Genomic DNA, 22,939 nt, shown 5'->3' on the forward strand with positions numbered 1-22,939 from the left:
AATATATAATAGATTATTCTTATTTTATTAGTATATAGCTAAAAGCATTTTTAGACTAAAACCATGTAGGCGTTGTCTCTCTTCTTCTGTTGGGATAGTCTATCGCAGTATAGTCGTTAGCGCGGTGCATATTAATACTGCAAGCTACATAGATTCCTACACAATCAAGACAACATTCACGCATTGCCGTTTTCACTCCTTTATCGCTTTGGTTTGCGACAATGTGTTTGTCTATAGACACCGTGTCCATACTTGCTCTATTGGCTCCGCCGACGGAAGTTTCTGCTATGGATTCTCACCGTGTAGACAAAATGGCCACCTATACGATAGTTGCAATAGACTTGCAGGCAAACTTAATGAGATGGCCTTGGCCAAGGTGCGAGACCTTTTTGAGGTCGATGATGAGAGGCTACTCTTTGTTGCGAGCGATCGTATATCTGCGTTCAACGTTATCATGAAAAATCTAAGCTTTACCCAGTTTTTCTCCTAGCATATGCCTTGACTAAGTGTGACTAGCATAGTGATTGGAGGAAGTCGGCCTAGCTTGACTGTTGATGGCGAGAGTGATGGGCGATTTTGACCTATCGCATGATCTCACTATCAATCTTAGGGAATCCCGGGAAAGGCGCTCTACTTACTAAAATGAGGTAAGAAGACTTCACCATTCAGCAGGCCCGGAAATGGGTCCGCTTTTCACAAGCCAGACATCTGAGATGGTGCAAACACCATAGTCAGCTGCGCAGTGTCGAAGGAGTCACTGGACAACTACCGTTCATGTCTTAACATCCTAGGCTTAGATCTAGAGAACCCTGCGAGATGCTGTATCAGTATTCCTCCTTCGGGCTCACTTCCGGGCATCAAGGCCCTAGACTATCACATCGACAGACAACTGATATATTTTTCCACAGCGTATACTGCTTTGAGTATCTTCAGGATAGAATCGGGAATCTGAAAACTCATCCTTTGAGCCCTAATTTACCATCCAGCCCAGCCTGCTTGCCATTAGATCTTCATGATTCCGTTCGATCATGTAGCATACTAGTCCGGAGCTTGGAAATGTTCCCCATCGAGTCAATTATGCGAGGAAATATTACTGGGATAGCCTGGGTAGAGTACAGTAAATCCAGGACAGTCAATGGCATGCCTCTCCCAGCTGGCCTTGTATATGAACAGAAGTTACCGACTCCACTGTGGAATCCATCCACTAAGGCTGCGATTAGAGATGAGGATGAGAACTCCACAAAAGAACAAGCCTATGAGATTCTAGGCGAGAGAGTCGGGAGGAAAATCGAGAAGCTCAGCCTTGAAATCTACAGCATAGCGGCGAAACAGATAGAGGAAGCTGGTATCATTCTTGCCGATACGAAGCTTGAGTTTGGCACGGAGGAGGAAATGTTGTGCTTGCGGCTAAGGCGCTAACAACCGATAGCAGTCGTTTCCGGGTCAAAGATATTTGGGAGCAGAGCCTTGGACAAGCGCAACCTAGCGTCGATAAGCAATATCTAAGAGACTGGTTGTTGGCGAATGGGTCGCAGGGACAGGAGCCCATCACGATTCCCGAGGTTGTCGTTATAAAGACTGACGCTATGTATCACGAAGCGTGTAAGAAACTCATGGGATAAAGTCATTTACCACAGCCCACCTAAAATCTTCTCAGAAGGAGAAGATTGCCTTTGTTGAGAGATCTCATCAACAGAAGTGCTGGTAAGGAGGAGCACTAACTAGGATTGAACAATAACGATGTGAGCTCCATCCCGAGTGTGACTAATTATCACGACCCGAGCCGGTGAAAGGGCCACTGAGCTATCGTGAGCTTTCTGAATGAGGTGGAGGAGTTGCAATGAGATAGAGTATCACTGCCAGGACACAGACAGTGACGGCTTGGGCAAAACGGTAGGCGAGAAAGCTCGTAGACACACAGCCTGGAGCAAGCATACTAGAGCTATAGGCATTGTTTGGGGCATCCTACAGTCCTTTTTCCGCGCCGAGAAAGAAATAGAAAACCACGCAGTGTACTTTTCAATCTTTTGGCGCAAGAGATCTTGGACTGTAATTGCCCTCGACATAACAAAGATATTGCAGAATGCAGAGGTGACTAGCTTAGAACCCGAGACATGTCCCGGACTCGCGCATCACTAGCGGCATGCACATGAGAGCAAGAGGTTAGCGTAGGAGGTTTGGCTCGGCTGAAGTGGCAAGTCAGCTGTGGGCCGGTGGACTTGGGCTGAAAAGGGGAAAAGCGAAAAGAGACGAGGTGTTGCATGCGGGGGTGAAGCTAAAGGCGAACCGAGGGTCAGTAGTACGGTAATAAGCTTGGTCACTGGTCAGGTAAGGGTAAGGAATTTCCCCCCCCCACCCGGTATTTTCCTCTCCCGCCGCTTCCCCCTTTTCATCCCTTTGGCACCAGTTGGTGCTTGTACTTATCCTCTTTCGTTTCGAATTCTCGATGAGCACATCTTTCCCCAGTTACACCTAACCCAACCCAGTAACTCCCCCCATTCTATCTCTAAAACAGTAACCAGAAGGCATACATCCACCCCTTACCGCTTTGGGTGACTTCTTCACTTTGCCTTCCCTTGTACAACCTTTGTTGACTCCGAAGCAATGGCCGACATCACCGACCCCAACAATCACTCTCCGGACCTTGGCGACGCGACAGGCAACGGCAATGGGGCTGAGGCTCGCGGCGTCAAACGCCCTCGCGTCAGTGCTGCCGCCGATGACGACGACGACGATGATGACAAGCCGGGCCGCGAGAGAAGGAAGATTGACATTAAATTCATACAAGACAAGTCTCGCCGACACATTACCTTTTCAAAGCGCAAGGCCGGGATCATGAAGAAGGTACGTGCAACTTGCTCAGGATAGTTGCGCATGCATGCAAGCGTGCGAAATGCCACCGCCATCCAGGAGACTAATGTTGTTGCCCCGTAGGCCTATGAGCTGTCTGTCCTTACCGGTACCCAAGTTCTCCTGCTGGTCGTCTCCGAGACTGGCTTGGTCTATACTTTCACCACTCCCAAACTGCAACCACTCGTCACGAAAGCTGAGGGCAAAAACCTTATTCAAGTATGTGTCTTATTGAAACCCAGGACCTAGGTGCTTATGCTAACACGATCTTTCAGGCGTGCCTGAATGCGCCCGAGCCAGCTTCAGGAAATGAGAATGGTGTTGACGCCGAACAAGAAGATTCAGCGGAAGACGTGAGCCACGCCCAGATGCAAGCGCCTCAGGCCAACATGCCTCGCGGTGGATCAGGAGGGATGCCTCAATACATCTCGCCAGCCGAGCAACAACAGATGGCCTACCAGCAGTACATGCAGCAGCAATCACAAGGCATCGGCGGACAGTACCCCATGCCCCCCAGGGTACGATGTCCCAATAAATCGCCGCTTCGCATGGATTGCTGAAATGACCCGACCTCAGAGTAATAGACGACTCTATGTTGCGACAAGTATTGTGGCGCACACAGAGAACATGACGAAAAGATTTGAGAAATAACGGCTAGCTTTTTTAATCGGAAATGATTGATCGTGCTAAAACAACCATAATCCCGACCTTGCGTGTGGCTTTTGAAAAGCAGGATATATTTAAACATTGGGGCGGGACGGAGGAATGGTGTTTGGGAGTAGATGCAGGATGTCAGCCTTGACTTTGCTTTCAATTCTTCCAGCATATTCTGCGCAAAGATCAATGAACATCAAGCGGGTGGGTCATTGCGGGGCCGATAGCCACCGACCGGCATCGTGAAGATGACCGCTTGCACTCGCTCGTTGGGCCTATTTGGTGCTGTATGATAGAGGCTTTAGGTAACTTGCGGGTTGAAATCCATATTTGAAGCGTGCGAGATAGCTATCAGCCCCTGTCATTCCTTTCAAGTCTATTGATGGTCCATGCTATCATACAAGGTCTCGCAAGGCGCATAGCTCAGTAACAAATCCCCACATCTCTTGTCATTCGGCCTAGGTCTGATCTTTCAGACACCCAAAAATTCGCTCTCATATCTCGAGTGACCCTGCGCAAGATGCTGACAAGAAATGACGATTTGATCACCTGATCTAGTATCAATCCCTATCTGGATCAGCATCGACGATGACGAGGCTGGCTCGCTCTTGCTTATCCCACACCTTCCAACCCGACCGGTCATTCAAAATGCCCTCAGTCCCGAAATTTTCGGTTTTCATTTTGTCCGAAGAGTGTCCTTCGTACCAATGGTAACGCATCCGTCTCCGACAGCTTCAATCGTTCTTCGAGCGTGTTGTTGATATCAATCTTGCCAGATCCCCCAATAATGAAGACACCCCCGGCACTTTTGAAAACTCGTTAGAACATGTAGGGCTAAGATAGAGATGTTAACAGCTTACGAGCTTTCCGGTAGTGGATTTTTCTCGTCTAAGATGATCTCCACCTTTCCCCCAATATTCTCTGTGTACTCTTGCTTCGCGCTCTCCGCTGCGCTCTTCACCGTCTTAAAATCCTGCTGTCGCGCTCTAAGCGCTACTTTGTTCTCATTTAACGCGTACAGTCCTTCAAGCACTAGGCCCCGGCACATTTCCTCGTACTTGCTTGCATCTTTGCTGGCAGAACTTAATTCATTCCTCACTTTTTCGAATAAGTCGTCCAACAATTCTTGCCCTCGCCCGAGAACCTTTAGGCGAGTCTTGTTGGCTAGTGTACTGCGTGTAACTTGTTGGCTCATGGATGCCTGTTTGTGCTTTTTGGCATAGGCAGAGTCGATTGAGGCTGTCTCCTGGCGAACGAGCTTAGACTTTTCGATGGCGAATTCTTCGTCTGCTTTTATCTGGATCTCGCGCGCTTTCTCTAAGGCTTCTTGACGGATGAAAGCTGTCATCTTCTTGAGCTCTTCCGCGACCTATATTTTGTGGGCCGTCGTTAGACACTCGGTCGCAACATGCGGAAGGCTCTGAAGTACCTGGTCATCCGACATGGCGTGAGACATTCTTGAAGATTTATACGGTAATGTTTAGTGCAATAGACAAGGTGAAAGATCTTTGGAGGAATTGCAGCTAGGATAGCAAGTGTTCTAAGCATCTAGCGAGCAGATAAGGAGAGGAAAAGGTGAAAGGGAAACCCCTGCTTGGCAAACGAGTGACGTGTGAGCTCTTGATACAGTGATACCGTCTTGAAAGGCGGTGGTAGCTCCTGCAACTTTTGGTCCCTCTAGCTGATTGAATGGTTCTGGACTGCGGCTAATATCAGGTATCACCCGGAGAAGCCCTACCGGAGATCCTAGCGTCGAATCTAAGATGCCAAGCATGCGTGTTTTCTACTAGGGTCAGAAACATGGAGAGACCGTTTTCATCGCAAGTTCTGCAACATACGAGCTAGGTCGTGTGTATACCTTTGATGTTAGTTGGTCATAGCTCTTTCCCATCCTGCCTGCTGTCGGACTGACGCGCCTTCCGTCTTTCATCCAGCTGGTCCTCGAATGACTTGTTCACTACCATGAACTCCCTGACGCTCTCCTGTGCTCAAACATGTCCTCACGTCGCATCCCTCTTCTTACACAAATAGCATGTCGCCAATTGGGAGTCTGTCCCCAAAAGGAAGCATTGCAGTAAGTCCCCTCAATCTACATACTGGCAACTCATCTGCTCATCATCCGAATTGCCCAGCTCGGCATCTTCGTTGGCCTCCTCTCGACGTCTGTGCAGTCGCTAGGCCTAACCTTACAACGGAAGTCTCATATGCTAGAAGACGAGAAAGACGTGACTGAATACAGACGGCCGCCGTTCAAGCGGAGAAGATGGCAGGTCAGCAGAGCAAAACTCTGGAGCCTACAGCGAATAACTGGATTGAAAAGCTGAAACGCTCTTTAGCTCGGAATGCTCATGTTCATCATCAGCAATCTCGTCGGAAGTTCAATCCAAATTACAACCCTGCCACTTCCGGTCCTCTCAACCTTACAGGCGGTGAGGATGAGAGCCTTCCACGTGAAAAAGGGTATTTTGGCTAAAGTCCATTGCAGTCGGGCCTCGTGTTCAACTCGGCATGCGCCACGGTCATCTTGGGCGAACCATTCACACGCTGGTCCCTCTTTGGCACGATATTGGTTTGCGCCGGCGCAGTCCTCATTGCTATATTCGGAGCGATTGGTGAACCTGCCCATAATTTGGATCAGCTGCTTGCATTACTACAACGTCAGCAATTCATTCTGTGGATGATTGGAACAGCCATGGTCGTGATAGCTATAGTGGCTAGTGCTAAACTCACCAAATACGTCAGACCCTGGGCGAAAAATAGCCCTAGCATGCGCCTATTCAGGGGAATGTCTTATGGCGGTGTCAGCGGTATACTTTCTGCGCATTCTTTGCTGGTTGCAAAGTCTGCGGTGGAGCTACTGGTACGGACAATCGTGGATCAACATAATGAGTTCAATCGCTGGCAATCCTGGGTGATCTTACTCGGCCTGCTTGGACTTGCACTATCACAACTGTATTACTTGCACAGAGGCTTGAAGCTCTGCTCGACTAGCGTTTTATACCCCTTTGTATTTTGTGTTTACAACATTATTGCTATATTAGATGGTTTGATCTACTTCCACCAGACGGATCGAATTTCTATTCTGCGCGCTCTTTTGGTAGGAGTTCAGATATTGATCTATCGAGGCCTGTGACACGCTAACAATCACTGACAGATCGCTCTAGGGACGGCGATTCTCCTTGCTGGCGTTCTGGGACTGTCCTGGCGTCTCCATGGCGATCCAGTGTCACGTCCCTCTGCTGCTCAGGCACCTCTAACACCGGGTGTTCACTTTACTGCCGAGGACATCTCGGAAACGGAAAGTCTGTCTCCAACGCTTCCGGCGGAAGAAACGGAGCTTCTGGACAAGGAGTCACCTCGTTCAAGCCAGGAAGCTCATACGCCCACCCTTCAACATACTGATGTTCTTCGTGCTCACAGACTTCGACGGAGGGGTATCACAGAACAAGAGGAAATATGGCAAGAGCTTGAAAATGACACGCTGCCACCGCTATCGCCTTCTGCCAACCGACGTGTCAGCTTTCGGACTGTGTCGCATCCGTCGTCTACCCGTCAATCGCAGATGGAACTTCCCGTTATCGACGATGACGCGACGACAGAGGCGACAGCTTTGCTAGCACGGTCAAGTACTGGGAGGACTTATCGTGACCGTAGAAGGCGGAGCTCGGCCCCAGGCTTTGAGGCACCGGGAAGGGAAAGCAGCCGAAGGTCAAGTTCCGCTCAGCACAGCTTCACCGGCTGGCTGAGGGCCAATTTGTGGAAGATATATCCAACATCAAGGGGTGAAGCAATAGACGAAGCGTCAGTCGAAGGGGTGCGGAGGTAAGATTCCGCCTAGGTATCATTTGGTCCCTCTCGAGCCAGTCATTAGATCCTTAGAGCTACAGAACCTTTTCGGAACAAGATGAGCATTACCTCTCACCCATGACATGCCAGGGAAGAGCATCACACTCCTGACAAAAACTCCAAGCTCTGATCTTTCTTTAATGCCATTTAGCTCTAGTGTGTTGATGTGTCTTTGAGGACTTGACCTGAAGTCTAAAGAATCAACCGCCAGCATCCACATGAGATGTCCGAGCGTCGCAAGAAAGAGTGTTCTTGTGTGCCGCGCCAATCCAGCCATTCAAAACCTCCTTCTCGCCCATGTATTCTTCAAAGTCATTGCCAAACACGTTCTTCCTTCGCCGCGGCTTCGTTCGTACGGTGTACAGTAATCTAGACTGCAACCCCTCGAGAACCTCCTTTGCTTCTGTGCGGCGCATGTCGCTTGCTCCGCAATCAATTATTTTCATAAACATACCCTTGACCATAGCGGCAAGTTCATCAACTGCATCGTTGAATGCCTTCTCTTTGTGAGGACTTATCGTGATTGTTGGATGCAGTCGACTGCAACTGTCTAGAGCGAAATCCAAGATCTGAATAGATGAGGTGAAGAGTGCAAAGTCGGTAGTTCTATCGAGGGCAAAGGTGGGCGTTGAGAGTCGTTTACAGACGTCGTGAATCGAGAATTGATTTTGATCACTAGGGCGAATGTATGAATCGTCCTCGAAAAACCAAACGAGTGCCAGTTGGCGCCGAATCATAAGCCAGTCGGGGGAGAGCAGAGGTAGATTGCGGAGAAGTTGGACACGGAGCTTTGGGTGTTTGGTTGTTTTGCGAAGGCTGCACAATACAGTCGAGACTGGCGAGGAATCAGATGATGCATTGGGGCTGTCCAAAGCGTATGCTAGGATCGCTGTGAGTGCTGGCTCTAGAACGCCATGAAAGTGTCTGTTGCTTGCGAGACTTGTGTCCATAAGCAAGCGACAGAGAACGATTATGGCTCGGATCTGTGCTGATAGGCAAAGATTTGGAGCAAGGTGATGCATTATATCTACCAGAGATTCGAGACTTAAGCTTTGTTGCTTGGTACAAAAGCTTTCTGGACCGGACCGAGCTTCTATGCATGAATCAACCTGTAAGGCCTCTTGACTTGCACCTATCCATGTGAACAGAGCTTCAATTCGGTTGGCAGTGATTCTCTGTATCATGTCGGGCGATACTTTGCTAAGAATCCCCTTATAAGCCTGTCTGAGATCGTCTCTTGGTTCTGTACAGGCCGCTTCAATTGTCCACGCTAGGAGCTCTCGAGGAAGGCAGCCTTTCATCGCGTAGTCGTCAACCAAACCACCGAGAAATGCCTGCTGTTGGCTCTTCAAATCTGATAGGAGTGTACATAGACTAGGGTCTTCTGTGAGAGGACACAGGGCTGTTTGTGGGAGCTCAACATCTGGAGCAAACCAGGACCAATGTACATCGTGGAGAAGTGCCTCCGTCCTATTGATTGCAGCCTTAAGTCTAGCTATGTCTTCGTGATCACCACAGTTCTGCATGACGTTCTCCAGGACACCAGCATCATCAACCGTCCGTCGCGCTTCTTCGCTTGAGCGCTCTTCTACTACCTGTTTCGTCCTGACAATATCCTCTTTCGAAGATTCATACGCCTTTCTCTGCTTCGCTAAAGTCTGCAGTGAGAATTTGTGGACTTTTTGAGGTTGAGGTGAAGATGTGTCCCTCTGTGCTACTCGTTTCGGCCTCTTTGGCTCACCGTTTAGATCGAGTGACGTGACCGCTAGGCAATGGTCCCGTGGGGTTGAACTTTGGGGGACATGTCTTTTCATGAGTATTTCGTCAAGATCCTCAAGAGATGAAGTGTCAGATTGTCTCTCGTCGTCAGAGTCCAATATCTTGACTTCGCCATTTTTGACAACCCGTTGGCTGCTAGGTAGGGTAGGTGTTGACCCTGGCTCCTCGCCGAGGAAGTCTTGCCCCTTCATGCTCCCTACTGGTTGATATGTGAGTCGCTGGGGCAAGCCCATTGGAGAAGGACTAGCTTCGCTTCCTTCCCGTGTCGTGGAATTCGGTGCCAGTGACGTTTGTCGGTCTAGAGTCAACACAGAGAGACTCCCTGGAGCTGGAGGGAGAGCTGTACACCCTTCGTGATTGGACACATGTCGCTTGGGTGGGGACCTCGAATACGCCTTGAAGAAATCCGTTATGGTGCGACCTTTGTATTCTACCATAATTCCGAGGTTCGATTGATTAAATCATGTCGAAGCTCAAATATGGGTGATGTCCAGCCTCCTTTCACAAGCAATTCACATCAATTTGAATTCCGCCTGGCTTGGATGGTCCAGGCAAGGTGCAGAGCCATAGGCTCGAGACTAGATGGTAGCAATGGTGGGAAGGTACATGCTCTCAAAAGCAGATTCTCAAAACAGCGTAGAACCATCGAGAGTCGCAACAAACATAGCCGACAGGGGAAAGCGTGTGTTCAGCTTATTACAGCCTGGTGCAGCTGATGGGTAAGCAAAAAAGGTAGAACTAGTCCTGCCCTGCGCCGCTGTAAGCTGTGGCCACTGATCTTACGCCCAATTGATTCACCTCGTAATGCTTTCGCCGATGGGTGACGATGATGACAGGACAGATCGACTCACTATATGTTTGGCAGCCTATCTGTTTTATGAAAGTGACTCCGTCATGAAATTTGAGTTCGTCTAGGTCCTTTATTTTTCTGTCGGCATCTCGCCGGAAAGCCCGAAAATTTGGGCCGCTGAAAATCCGCCCGAGTCCGCCGCCGCTCAAACTGTTTGTCTTCCTTCCTTGTCCCTTTCACGACTATAACTACTTAGCTCTACCGGCGAGGAACCTCCTTTGCGCATTCTCAAAAGCTGCCCAAGCCTCTGCACGATCAGGCCTCTACAATCCTTCCGCTACGGTCCGGGCCTCAATCTTCACCAGCCCCGAATGCAACCTGTCCAGCAACTGTGCTATCATTTGGTATCGCTGCCATATTCCGAAATCATCGACCACATGGTCTTAGTGAATTGTGGCTTTGAAGTACAATAAAGCTTGGGGCTCGAGATCGAAACCAATGTCATATATCAGTCCAGCTGAAAGATCCTCAGCCCAATCGTACTCGGCTTATACAGAGGTATTGGTGCTCAAACGAGGTAGGCCGAGCCGAAAACTGAGTAGGTAGCGAAAGCTTGTAGAGCTTGTGCGCATGGGACCTTGAAGGGAAGACTACACGACTGCCGGCATGGCGATCCAGCCGTATCAGGAAGATTCCAATGTCTCGAATCCAATCAAAAGGATGCGGTGGGCAACGCAGAGAGCCAGTGGAGTTACGGGCCAGCGCAAGCGCCACAGTATCATGAATCGCTTTCATCATAAGCGTTCAGGCTCAGGCGAAAAGCGGTCCCAAGATGCTGGCTCACCCACTCTAGGTGATATACCGGAGGAGGCGGAATTTTCCAGAGATGATAGAGAAGGGCAGGAGACAAGGCGGCGCATTTTCTTCAATATGGCCTTGCCAGACGACGCAAAGGATGCCGAAGGGCACCCAACCCAGAATTTTGGCCGGAATAAGATCAGAACAGCAAAATATACGCCATTGAGTTTCATTCCGAAGAACTTATGGTTTCAATTCCATAATGTTGCGAACATTTATTTCCTGTTCGTCATCATACTAGCGGTGGGTACACATTCAAATTCATTTTAGAGTAGCTTCTGATATCGAGCAGTTCTTTGCTATCTTTGGGGCTTCAAATCCTGGTCTTGGGAGTGTACCTCTCATTGTCATTCTCTTTGTCACAGCGGTCAAGGACGGGATTGAGGATTGGCGAAGGACCGTGTTGGATAACGAATTGAACAACTCACCGGTCCATCTTCTAATTGATTGGAACAACGTCAACAGCTCGGCAGACGATATTTCCTTATGGCGGAGGTCGAAGAAGGCCACAACACGTGGCATCATCTCCAGCTACAAATTTTGGAAAGCCAGGCTTTTTAAAAAGGAGCGCTTGCATAAGTCTTACACGGAACGTGCTCTTGATGAGCCCCGCCTGTCTCAAGAAACCATCAAGACTCGCAATTCAATGATGACGTCTCGTACCTCATTACATGCAGACAATACTACTGCTAGTGACATTCAGATGACGCCAGTGCCCTCACCGCAGCCTCAGCAGACCGGGGCCCCTACTTCTGGAGTCAATAGCGGTGGCGAACGACCTGCAACTGCCTTTTCGTACGAGGAGGAGCGTGCTTCGAATGGTGACCTGCAGAGTTCCAAAAATACCGAAAGCCACGGCGACCCGGCTCCTGCAAAATCTTATGGTAGCTTGATCAACCCTCTGAAGACTATACCTCAGAAAGCAAGGTTTAAGAAAGGCTATTGGAAGAGTGTACAGGTCGGAGACTTCGTGCGTATATATAATGATGATCAGATCCCGGCCGACGTGGTCATATTATCCACGTCCGATCCTGACGGTGCCTGTTACGTGGAAACTAAAAACTTGGACGGTGAGACTAATTTAAAAGTCAGGCAAGCGCTACACAGCGGACGTCGAATCAGACATGCCAAGGATTGTGAACAGACCGAATTTTTCATCGAGAGTGAGCCTCCTCATGCTAACCTTTATCAGTACAGCGGAGTGGCACGTTGGTCTCAACGGAATTTGAAGGAGCCTCAAAGCTCACCGACCTCCATGACAGAACCCATCTCGATCAACAACTTGTTGCTGCGCGGATGCAGTCTGAGGAACACCGAATGGGTTCTCGGCGTAGTCGTCTTTACAGGTCAAGAGACCAAGATCATGCTCAATGCAGGAATCACACCTAGCAAGCGAGCACGCATAGCAAGAGAGCTCAACTGGAACGTCATCTACAATTTCATAATTCTTTTCTTCATGTGTCTGGTATCTGGCATCATCCAAGGTGTTGTATGGTCTCAAGGCAACAATTCCTTGGACTACTTTGAGTTCGGTTCTATAGGAGGATCTCCTGCACTGGACGGCTTTGTTACCTTCTGGGCATCGGTCATTCTTTTCCAGAATTTGGTACCAATTTCGTTATACATTTCTCTTGAAATCATCAGAACTGCTCAAGCCTTCTTCATCTACAGCGACACCTACATGTATTACGATAAGCTCGACTATCCCTGCACGCCCAAATCATGGAATATTTCAGACGATTTGGGGCAAATCGAGTACATATTTTCCGACAAAACTGGCACGCTAACTCAGAATGTCATGGAATTCAAAAAGTGTTCAATCAATGGCGTGCCTTATGGCGAGGCGTATACGGAGGCTCAGGCTGGACTTCAAAGAAGACAGGGCATTGACATCGAAATAGAGGCTGCAAAGGCACATAAGCAGATTGCAGAGGATCGCGTTAAAATGCTCGCAGATCTCCGAAAATTGCACCCAAATCCGTACCTATCTGTTGATGCTCTGACATTCGTAGCGCCGGACTTTGTCAGTGATTTGCAGGGCGCATCTGGAAAAGGGCAGACCGAGGCGAACGAACAATTTATGCTTGCTCTTGCTCTATGTCATACAGTCATCACGGAAAGGACGCCTGGCGACCCTCCCAGAATAGAATTCAAAGCACAGTCGCCCGATGAAGCTGCTCTCGTTGCAACGGCGAGAGATTGCGGCTTTACCGTTATCGGCCGATCAAACGAGGGTATTATACTGAACATTCAAGGCCAGGAGAAGGAGTACACGGTCCTCAACACCTTAGAATTCAATTCATCGAGAAAGCGTATGAGTGCAATCATCCGGATGCCTGACGGCAAAATCTTGCTCTTCTGCAAAGGAGCTGATAGTGTTATATATTCCCGTTTACGGAAAGGCGAGCAACAAGAGCTCAGGAAAAGTACTGCGGAACATCTCGAGATGTTCGCCCGCGAAGGCTTACGTACATTATGCATTGCCCAGAAGGAGATCGACGAGGACACCTATCAGAAATGGAACATCGAGCACGATCTTGCGGCAGCAGCCATCGAGAACCGCGAAGACAAGCTTGAGACGGTATCTGACGCAATCGAGAGGGACCTCATCTTGCTTGGAGGGACTGCAATAGAAGACAGACTGCAGAATGGGGTACCGGATACTATCTCGCTTCTCGGTGACGCTGGTATTAAGCTTTGGGTTCTTACAGGTGACAAGGTTGAGACGGCCATTAATATCGGGTTCTCCTGTAATCTTCTGAGTAATGATATGGATCTTATCGTGCTAAAGGTTGATGACGACAGTATTGAATCAGCAGCAGCAGAGCTCGACAAAAATCTCAAAACCTTCAACATCACTGGTTCTGATGAGGAGTTAGAGGCTGCACGTAAAAACCATGAAGCTCCTGCGCCAACCCATGCAATCATTATTGACGGAGACTCCTTGAAATTAGTGCTAGAAGAAGAGCTTCGCCAAAAGTTCCTTCTGCTCTGCAAGCAATGCAAATCTGTCTTGTGCTGCCGAGTTAGCCCGAGTCAAAAAGCAGCAGTGGTGCAAATGGTCAAGGATGGTCTGGACGTGATGACGCTTTCAATCGGCGATGGGGCTAACGACGTAGCCATGATTCAAGAAGCTGACGTCGGCGTTGGTATTGCTGGAGAAGAGGGAAGGCAAGCAGTAATGTCTTCTGATTATGCTATTGGGCAATTCCGTTTTCTTCAACGCCTCGTTCTGGTCCATGGGCGCTGGTCCTACCGCCGCCTAGCAGAGACTATAGCGAACTTTTTCTACAAGGTCTGTTGGTCAACTTACGTTACTCTTGCACTGGATACTAAAATCTGATAGAACATTGTCTGGACCTTCGCGCTTTTTTGGTACCAAATCTATAACGATTTCGACTGTTCCTATCTCTTCGATTACACCTACATCCTACTAGTCAACTTAGCCTTTACATCGCTACCCGTCATCTTCATGGGCATCCTCGATCAAGATGTCAACGACAAAGTGTCTCTTGCGGTACCTCAGCTTTACAGAAGAGGCATCGAACGCAAAGAATGGTCCCAGCTTAAATTCTGGTCAGTGAATTGGTCACGATTAAAGTAAGAAGGCTAATGTTTACAGGCTCTACATGTTTGATGGCATTTATCAATCTCTAATCTGTTTCTTTATGCCCTATCTCCTCTTCAAAGCAGCTACATTTGTCACAAAGGACGGGCTTGATGTGAACGACAATTATCGGATTGGCGTGTATACCGCCTGCGCCACCATAGTCGTGGTCAACATCTACATCCTGATGAATACCTATCGATGGGATTGGCTAATGCTTCTCCTGGTGGCTATTAGCATCCTCCTGATCTGGTTCTGGACTGGTGTTTACACTGCTTCGTCTTCCTCGGCTCTCTTCTACAAAGCAGCGCCTCAAGTCTATGGACAGCTTTCATTCTGGGCGTTGACACTGTTGACTACAATTATTTGTTTAATGCCGCGCTTCTTCATCAAAGCCTTTCAAAAATTGTATCTACCACTGGATGTGGATATCATAAGGGAGCAAGTTCGTCAGGGAAAGTTCAGCTACTTGAATAAATATGAGGCATACGTCCCTGCTGGAAAGATCGCGTCACTATCGTCATCGGACATGTCCCAGCCCCCGAAGAAACCTCCAGAACGAAAAGCCCACCAAGATGATGAAGAGCGTCCAATCTATCCTCCTTCACTTGCGGCAACGGGTACAACACACAATCCGCGGAGCCAAAATGGCAGCGACGGCACTGACTACACTCGACACTCTCTGGAGAGGCCAGTCAGACCGTCTTTCGACCGGCCCCGGCCTTCCTTCGATCGATTGAGGTCATCAATGGATCAAATTCGGCCAAGTTTCGAGGCAACCAATGATTTCACGTCCGCAGCTCTGCTAACGAGAATGGAGTCTAGTCATTCGGATGTACCTCAGCGCAAGCTGCCCCACGGTTCCTCATCATTGCGATAGCACATATATCCATCAGACTATCCTGATACATGTACATACAAATCTAGCATCCTAGATACGAGGTGTCTTCCGTCTACGTATGGGAACGACTTACTCAACGACTTCTAAGGCGCTGGCGGAGTTGTTGGACCGTCTATGACTATCTAATAGAGCGATGAAAGACGGCGCTGGGTCCTTATTTGCCCCTGTGCCCCAACAAGGTGTTTAGTAGGCTCCATGTGGGCTATGTGGGCAAGCGTACGCCGGGTATATCTTTTATTTAGATTTGCACAGAATTTACCGAGAAATCCAATTTGGCTGGTTCATCGTAGTGCTAAGGGCTGAGCCAGGACCACCGTGCAGCATTGACAGGAGCCTTAAGACAGAATTTTTCTAGCCAGATAGACCTCATTACGCGTATCCATGATCAGAAGTACGCACTGCCCGGCGGGAATTCCAGACTCGTCATTCCATTTGGCATTTCTGAAGAAGTTCTGGAAATCATGTAAGAAGTAAGTCACTTATTGACGTGACTTCACGTGTCAGACATGCCCTCAACACTCAGGACTTGGCATCACATGTTACCTGGCTCGAACAGCATAGGCCCCCTAAGACTTTGCATTCGTTAGATCTTGGTTCTACACAAGACCTTGAGTCGCTCACATACCTTCCAGTTCCTATTTTGACTTCACCATTCTCCCACGCTCGTACTGCGAGATTTTGCCTACGTACTTCTAGGCTCTGCCTTAGCTAACAATAAACATGAACTCGAATGCAATTAGTAAGATTCAGACCAGTCTACCCTTACTCGCCAGTGCAAGATGGCTGAGCTGGTAGCTAAGCTTCAGTAAGTGTTTTAAAACTCTGCAAGGATTCCTCCTTCTGACTCGATATGACTTTTAGGGATCTTCAGGCATTACCTTCCGAGCTTCATTGGTTTTGTGAATCTTGGTCACATGACGATGGGACTACATCACTTGGGTCTCCCATCATCCTTGATAGCGCCCTTGGAAATGATGTGGAGCTTCGCCGTAGCCAGGCAACCGAGTGTTTACTGCTCTATTCGTATGACGACGCACAGCACTTTCAAATTCGGCTAGGGCAAGCGATAGATCTACATTTGGGGAGATGTGACATCTGCATCGAAGAATACTACAAAGCGAAACAAAGACAGCTAGAAAATCTGCGCCACGATTACGAAGAAGATGAAGTACGTTCACTAGAACATGTGTTCAACGATCGAGATTTAGAGAGAATCAGCCGAGGGCTCGACCATGCCACTCGAACATTACAAAGATTAGAGTCTGCTCAACGGCACAAAAACTCGTTAAAGCTGCATTCTCAGCTTGCTCTCTTTGAAGCATTGTGCAATGATGCATTTTTAGCAGACGAAAATGCGCTCAGCTCCTACTTTCAAGAACCTTTCAAATTGGTTCAAACTAATAAGAGATTGAATATTACCCGGTTCACACCTGCAGTCACTGCCTTCTTGTTTGACGCGAATGATGATCGACGCTCCTGGGCGACAGCAACATGGCGCAGGTATCGGCAACCACCTTCGAAAGAGGACTTTGATTATGCTATTAGAGTCCCCTTGTCACGAAACATGCAAAAAGTTCACGGGTCTGTATCTGGAGAAGAGGTCTTTCAAAGGACGTGGTTTGGAATCGGTCTTATCATCGAGAACATGAACAACGAGCTCGTGACACATTCACTTCGAGCTATGGAGATTGACATATTCAAGCTAGCATTGGATCACTTAAAATACGAGTTTTCAAGCTTTCGGTGCCTCGTTGAAACCATCCAGAAAATGCTTGAATTGGCGCCTAAAGACTTCTGGGAAGCTATGGGAGCTATGTCTCCGACCACTTTTGTCGAGCAGATATTCAGCAACAAACAATATGACCGCTTCATAGAGCAGTCGAAGCCCGCTGATGTCGAGAATCCATCTGCCCTCAAGGACATGCTCTCTTGGATCAAACCGTTCATGACGTCTCTCGATCCTGCCCATCAGGCTGGTGTTTCTAGATTCTTGGCTTCTCAGCTCCTGAACCGGTTACAAGCAGACCGCTTTCCGGAGTCTGCGAGGATCGAGTGCTACAGGACCGGACTTGCTACCCTCGCTTGGACCCTTAGTGTCATTCACGGGGAAGGTGAGATCATGAGCTCGACCGGCCGTTTTGCCGCGAAAGACGCATTAGAGGTTGTTGGTGAGCATGTCAGCGAAATTATAAGGATAATCACATTAGCCAACGACAATCGCAAGAAGTCGTCATGCTCCGAGCTCTGTCTACGAATAGTGAAATTTGCACTTGCACTCGAGTGCAAATCTGTCAAATATGATTACGAGTTGCTCACCCAAGCAAAAGCATCAAGTGAAGTGTCTGCTGGCTACGGATCGTATGTTGCTGCACTTTGGGATGCTGTCATTCAGAGCATGGATTTTGGCAACGTGGAACTCGCCAAAGCGGCCTTGGTCGGTATCAATGATCTGAATGGGCTGGAAAGGCTTAGAGCAAGTTCTGAAGAGCCATGTTGGAAGGAAAAGAGCGCCTATAATATCAAATTAACTCGTCTTATCCACTTGGTATGTCAGATACTGGAGCGAATAAACGACTTCAGTCCACGCCATTTAGATGGTCTCTATGGAACGCCAGATTCCGCAAACGCTTTGATCTCTTCTCTCTTATCTACAGATGCCAACCTACATGAAGCTAGTGTCAACCTCGTAAAAACCATCAGTCACGAGACCGCAAGAAGAGAAGCGCTGGGGCACTTGCTCAAGAGTTTCTTTGAGCCGACCGCTAATGCTTTCTCATGGGCTATCTTTCGAATTGCGAAAAGCAGGTCCTATAATTATTGTCCAAGGATGTTGAAAATTGCTTCAGACGTACTCAGTGTACTTTGCGATTCTCAGGATGGGACATTTCGTACGAAAGAGCTGATCGTAGCCACAGAGATCAAAGCAGCCGAAAATCTTTGGCAATCATTCTGGAAAGCGCTCCAAATGATATTCCAGATGACAGAACAGTGGGGGAGAAAAAGGTAGACGACTCTAACGCTCTAAAAGAATTTTGCCGCGACACCATGCAGTTTTGCGAGAATTTATTTGATCAATATGGCATCTTTGCCAACGCCATGAAGTCTCCGCTCTACATCAAGAACGAAGAGCTTTCGGATTTCGTAAGTGGATCTGTCACCGGTGTTGAGCTGTTGAAACCTGCTGCTTCGACTTTACAAGTCATGGTTAAATGGCTTCGACTGCGCGATTCGTTTTTGGTTGAGATTGCGGTCAAATTGACAAAGAAAGTCTTGAATCGCTTGACAGAGCTGAATATGGCCGTAGAAGAAAGCACCTCAAAGGTACTTGAGCACATCATCATTGGCGGCAGTCAAGGTCGGACGCACCTTACGCCTCAGGAGAAAGCCGAACTTGCCCAGTCACTCGAGGCCAACCTGGGGCGTCCAGTAAAACAAATTCTAGACGTAGACTCAGAGACTCTTTCGGATCTTAGTAACGATTCGTATACGGCCCACAAAACTACCAAGAAGACTAAATTAGCATGTCTTGATATCAGTGCTTGGAGAGCAAAGGCAAAATCCTCGACGCTGAGGCCTACAGGTGATGCTGATGAAGTCTTCAAGAACGGAGACTTCGTACACCAAGATGCTATGGATCATGAGCTACTGTCTGTCAGTAGATCGGTGGACACTATGCAAAAAATGATGAAGCAGCAGGCTCATTCATCAACACCGAAAAACGGTTTGCCACAACACGAAAAAAGAAAAGTGGAAGCTGCAAGCCAGTTGAAAGAGCCAGGCAAGCTCGGCAGACCCTTACAAACAGATATTGAGAGAATCCAGTTTCGTGAGAAACGAGAACGAGAGAGAGAAGCAAAAAAGAGGAGAGATGCCGAGAATCTTGCCATGGTCAAGAAGCGAGCCAACGGGCAAGCGCTGGGCGAAGGCTCTGGTCTAAATGGTATTGGAGTCAAGGGCAAGGATCATCGGCCTCAAGGTCCAAGTATGATGTTCTCATCGGGCTCGGAATCTACATCTGAAGATGAATTGGATGCGAAACTTTTTAGCGGAAATGCAAAGCCTTCCAAGACATCTGCTAGAATACTTGATATTCATCCTGGTAAGAGTATAAAAGTATTGAGAGGGCCGGTCAAAAAATCGAGACAAGTTAGATCAGCAAAAGATATGCGAGCCAGACTGGTCCCAGATCTCACAGCCTTGCACAACGAGATTCTGGGCTGGGATTTCTTTCATAATGATGAATACCCCCTGGCCATAATCAGGTACATTATCAGATCGTCGCTAACGAATTTCGAAATCCTCAAGAGTACAGAGAGACATTTGCTCCCTTGTTGCTTCTTGAAGCGTGGCGAAGTTTTTGTCAATCCAGGGAAGAGGGAAATTTTAGGGTTTTTGAAGTAAAGGTCGCGAACAGAATGAATGTTGATGCATTCTTAGAAATCAGCGCTACCATTGCCACTAATGATGCCAGGGAAGCTGGGATCGGCGAAGCAGACATCGTGCTGTTGTCAAAGAGCGAGTCTCCAGCCAGAAACGCCAATCAGCCGCATTGCTTTGCTCGGGTATGGAAGATCAATAGGAAGAAGAACACTGTTGAGATTACCTGTCGTGCCAACGTCAATAACAATCTCGTACCTTTCACCATCCCTAATACGACATTTCACTGCGTGAGGATCTTATCGATTACGCCACTAGAAAGGGAGTTCGGGGCGCTCCATGGCCTTCAATATTTCGATTTATGCGAAGAGATCATCAAAGCAAGACCCTCACCTTTGCTTGATTATTCTGAAAAGCAGCTTATTCTTCTTAAAGAGTTGTATACAATCAACAGTGCCCAGGCCAAGGCTGTCAAGTCTGCAATTGATAATGATGCCTTTACATTGATCCAAGGACCGCCTGGATCTGGTAAAACCAAGACCATTGTGGCCATCGTTGGGTCTTTGTTGACAGGGCAATTTGACAGTCAGGGGCACGCAATCTCTCGTCCTCACGGGGAGACTCACGGACCACGCATTGCAGCGTTCGCCGCGAAGAAGCTCCTCGTTTGTGCTCCTAGCAACGCTGCAGTCGATGAACTAGTGATGAGATTCAAGCAAGGCGTCAAGACTGCCGATGGTCGACACCAGACTCTTTCCGTGGTCAGACTAGGGCGTAGCGAAGCAATAAATTCGAATGTCAAAGATGTGACGCTTGAGGAGTTGGTCAATGCGAAGATCAACGTCGCCAGCAAAACCAATTCGGCAGGAAAAGATGGAATGGGTAGTCTGATAGAGGCACATAAAGCTACTTGTGATGATTTTAACCGTCTTCGAAACCTTGTCGATGAGTGGAAAGCTGTTGGTAAGCCCGTCAATCCAGAGCAAAACCGGGACATGGAGCTTTTGAAAAGGAAGAAGCAGCAAATCAGTAATCAAATCGATCAAGCGCGAGATCAGGGCAACATTGCCGCTAGGGACGCCGAAATCAGCAGACGACAAATTCAGCAAGAAATTCTTAACAACGCTCATGTCATCTGTGCTACACTCAGCGGAAGTGGCCATGAGATGTTCCATGGTCTAAATGTGGAATTCGAGACAGTTGTTATTGATGAAGCTGCCCAGTCCATCGAGCTTAGTGCACTGATTCCGCTCAAATATGGCTGTTCCAAGTGCATCCTCGTTGGTGATCCAAAACAATTGCCACCGACGGTGCTTTCCCGCGAGGCTGCCAAGTTTCAATTTGAACAGAGCCTGTTCGTACGCATGCAGGCAAATCATCCACATTGTGTCCATTTATTGGACACGCAGTATCGGATGCACCCTGAGATAAGTGTGTTCCCAAGCAATGCCTTTTATGATGGACGCTTGGTGGATGGGCCAAGCATGGCGGAAGAGCGCATCCGACCGTGGCACCAGAGCAGCATTCTAAGCCCTTACCGCTTCTTCGACGTCAAGGGTTTCCATCAAACTGCACCTAAAGGTCATTCTTTGATAAATCATGCAGAGATTGATGTCGCTCTCAGACTCTACGACCGTCTCATCAATGACTGCAAGCAGTATGATTTCCATGGTAATGTTGCAATAATCACACCGTACAAGAGCCAGCTGCGAGAATTGCGATCTCGATTTAGTAGACAGTATGGCGATACAATCTTGACCTCCATTGAGTTCAACACTACAGATGCATTTCAAGGTAGAGAAAGTGAGGTTGTGATCTTTTCATGTGTCCGAGCTTCCAACGGAAGTGGAATAGGCTTCTTATCAGATATTCGGAGAATGAACGTCGGTATCACTCGGGCCAAGGCATCGTTATGGGTGCTTGGTAACTCGCATTCCTTGATGCAGGGGGAGTTCTGGCGCCATATGATTGAAGACGCGAAGCGACGCAACCTATACTCTCAGGGTGATTTAGTATCGCAATTGCAAAAACCTTTACTTGTTGCTCCAGCTCAACGCTCTTCTCGAGAAGTCTTGCCACAAGGTGGAGGTCAAGACATAGATACGTCTAATGCTCCACCAACATCGGAGCCTCCAGCCATTAGCATTGATATCCTTGAGAGACCAAACAATAGCCCCGGAGATCACGATCTCAACAATGCCAGTCCAGAAAAGAAAACCCCTCTGGCGGGGGCAATGGCCTCAACGACAATCTGAAGTGTAAAGCTTGTGGTGGCTTCGACCACACAACGCCTCAGTGTGACAACACTGACGCTGTGAAGATTGCACAAGGCTGTTGTCATCGGTGCGGCAACATAGGTCATCTGAAGCGAGATTGCACCGCAGAGCGTTGCATGTCATGCGGTGGGATTGGTCACATTCAAGGACAATGTAAAAGCACAAGAAGATTATCAAAAGCAGATCAACGCAGCCTTGAAAGACAAGAAGTTAATCATAGAACTATCAGAAATACGCTACCTGAAGCGCAGCGTAAGCGGCAACTAGGTGATCATGATATTAAGGTACCAGCGGTAGTAACGACTACTGATAACCGTTCAACGCGTAAGTCACATAAACGGAAAAGGGCAATATCGCCTGCATCACATCTCCAAGTAACTTCTGAGCATGTGAATTTTAACACAATAGACAATCCTCCAACGAGGGTCAGCGATGAAAGAATTTCTTGGAAGGTCTCTAACCAAACCCCGATGGCAGCGTTAGTCCCAACAACAAATTCTGACAGCACAACGATAAGGCACCCTGCTACAACACCGGCTCCCCAAGGTTCTCGCTTGCCCAACAATGATATCAGATCAAAGCCCTCGGATATAAGCAATGGATCCTCCAGTAATATCATCCAATTAGGCGAGAGTAATCCTAGCAAGAAATTCCCACCGCAGCCCTCGTTCGCAACGCCACACATGGTGAGACCTCCAAAGAGAAAGAAGGAAGCTAGCCTGTTCATTAAAGCTAAGAACAAGCGTTGATTATTTCTACTTTCGAAAGTTTAAGATCGTACGACTATGTTTTTCGACTTGCATTTGGAGCGTTGTCGCACCCGCATTTTCCCGGTCGAATAGTTCTATGTGGTACCCTAAATACTGATGAAGATTACATGTTATATCACAAGTAATCACTTCTCGGAACCAACATCATATCATGTGGCATCACGAAATATCCAGACCACCTCTTGTGTGCCCGCTCCGCTTGCTTTTTTAAATGGCTATCAACCCCTCATT

At 48.1% G+C, this 22,939-nt stretch overlaps 7 protein-coding genes across 7 annotated transcripts; 5 read left to right on the forward strand and 2 right to left on the reverse strand.

The window, feature by feature from the left end:
• Nucleotides 1-1,077: 1,077 nt before the first annotated feature.
• Nucleotides 1,078-1,622, forward strand: KY384_006414 (uncharacterized protein; the record flags this gene model as incomplete). The annotated part of the gene is made up of 2 exons (XM_044814910.1): nucleotides 1,078-1,397; nucleotides 1,433-1,622. The coding sequence occupies 2 exons, from the start codon at nucleotides 1,078-1,080 to the stop codon at nucleotides 1,620-1,622; spliced, it is 510 nt and encodes a 169-aa protein (XP_044668010.1).
• Nucleotides 1,623-2,604: 982 nt separating this feature from the next.
• On the forward strand, nucleotides 2,605-3,501 carry KY384_006415 (uncharacterized protein; the record flags this gene model as incomplete). Its single annotated transcript, XM_044814911.1, has 3 exons — nucleotides 2,605-2,844; nucleotides 3,126-3,368; nucleotides 3,427-3,501. 3 exons carry the CDS (start codon nucleotides 2,605-2,607, stop codon nucleotides 3,499-3,501), a joined length of 558 nt encoding a protein of 185 aa, XP_044668011.1.
• A 657-nt stretch (nucleotides 3,502-4,158) lies between these two features.
• VMA4 (V-ATPase V1 sector subunit E) lies at nucleotides 4,159-4,960 on the reverse strand (the record flags this gene model as incomplete). Its single annotated transcript, XM_044814912.1, has 3 exons — nucleotides 4,159-4,309; nucleotides 4,365-4,873; nucleotides 4,934-4,960. 3 exons carry the CDS (start codon nucleotides 4,958-4,960, stop codon nucleotides 4,159-4,161), a joined length of 687 nt encoding a protein of 228 aa, XP_044668012.1.
• An 807-nt stretch (nucleotides 4,961-5,767) lies between these two features.
• KY384_006417 (uncharacterized protein) lies at nucleotides 5,768-6,479 on the forward strand (the record flags this gene model as incomplete). The annotated part of the gene is given in 3 exon segments (XM_044814913.1): nucleotides 5,768-5,964; nucleotides 5,980-6,161; nucleotides 6,472-6,479. 3 exon segments carry the CDS (start codon nucleotides 5,768-5,770, stop codon nucleotides 6,477-6,479), a joined length of 387 nt encoding a protein of 128 aa, XP_044668013.1.
• Nucleotides 6,480-7,550: 1,071 nt separating this feature from the next.
• On the reverse strand, nucleotides 7,551-9,566 carry KY384_006418 (uncharacterized protein; the record flags this gene model as incomplete). Its single annotated transcript, XM_044814914.1, has 1 exon — nucleotides 7,551-9,566. The coding sequence occupies one exon, from the start codon at nucleotides 9,564-9,566 to the stop codon at nucleotides 7,551-7,553; it is 2,016 nt and encodes a 671-aa protein (XP_044668014.1).
• A 1,019-nt stretch (nucleotides 9,567-10,585) lies between these two features.
• Nucleotides 10,586-15,264, forward strand: KY384_006419 (uncharacterized protein; the record flags this gene model as incomplete). Its single annotated transcript, XM_044814915.1, has 4 exons — nucleotides 10,586-11,020; nucleotides 11,070-14,072; nucleotides 14,124-14,353; nucleotides 14,400-15,264. 4 exons carry the CDS (start codon nucleotides 10,586-10,588, stop codon nucleotides 15,262-15,264), a joined length of 4,533 nt encoding a protein of 1,510 aa, XP_044668015.1.
• An 800-nt stretch (nucleotides 15,265-16,064) lies between these two features.
• KY384_006420 (uncharacterized protein) lies at nucleotides 16,065-21,917 on the forward strand (the record flags this gene model as incomplete). The annotated part of the gene is made up of 4 exons (XM_044814916.1): nucleotides 16,065-16,090; nucleotides 16,147-17,830; nucleotides 18,142-19,547; nucleotides 19,700-21,917. The coding sequence occupies 4 exons, from the start codon at nucleotides 16,065-16,067 to the stop codon at nucleotides 21,915-21,917; spliced, it is 5,334 nt and encodes a 1,777-aa protein (XP_044668016.1).
• Nucleotides 21,918-22,939: the final 1,022 nt, after the last annotated feature.

Source organism: Bacidia gigantensis (assembly GCF_019456465.1).
Source record: "Bacidia gigantensis strain McMullin 20006 chromosome Unknown contig_249, whole genome shotgun sequence".
In the NCBI taxonomy this organism is placed as follows: domain Eukaryota; kingdom Fungi; phylum Ascomycota; class Lecanoromycetes; order Lecanorales; family Ramalinaceae; genus Bacidia; species Bacidia gigantensis.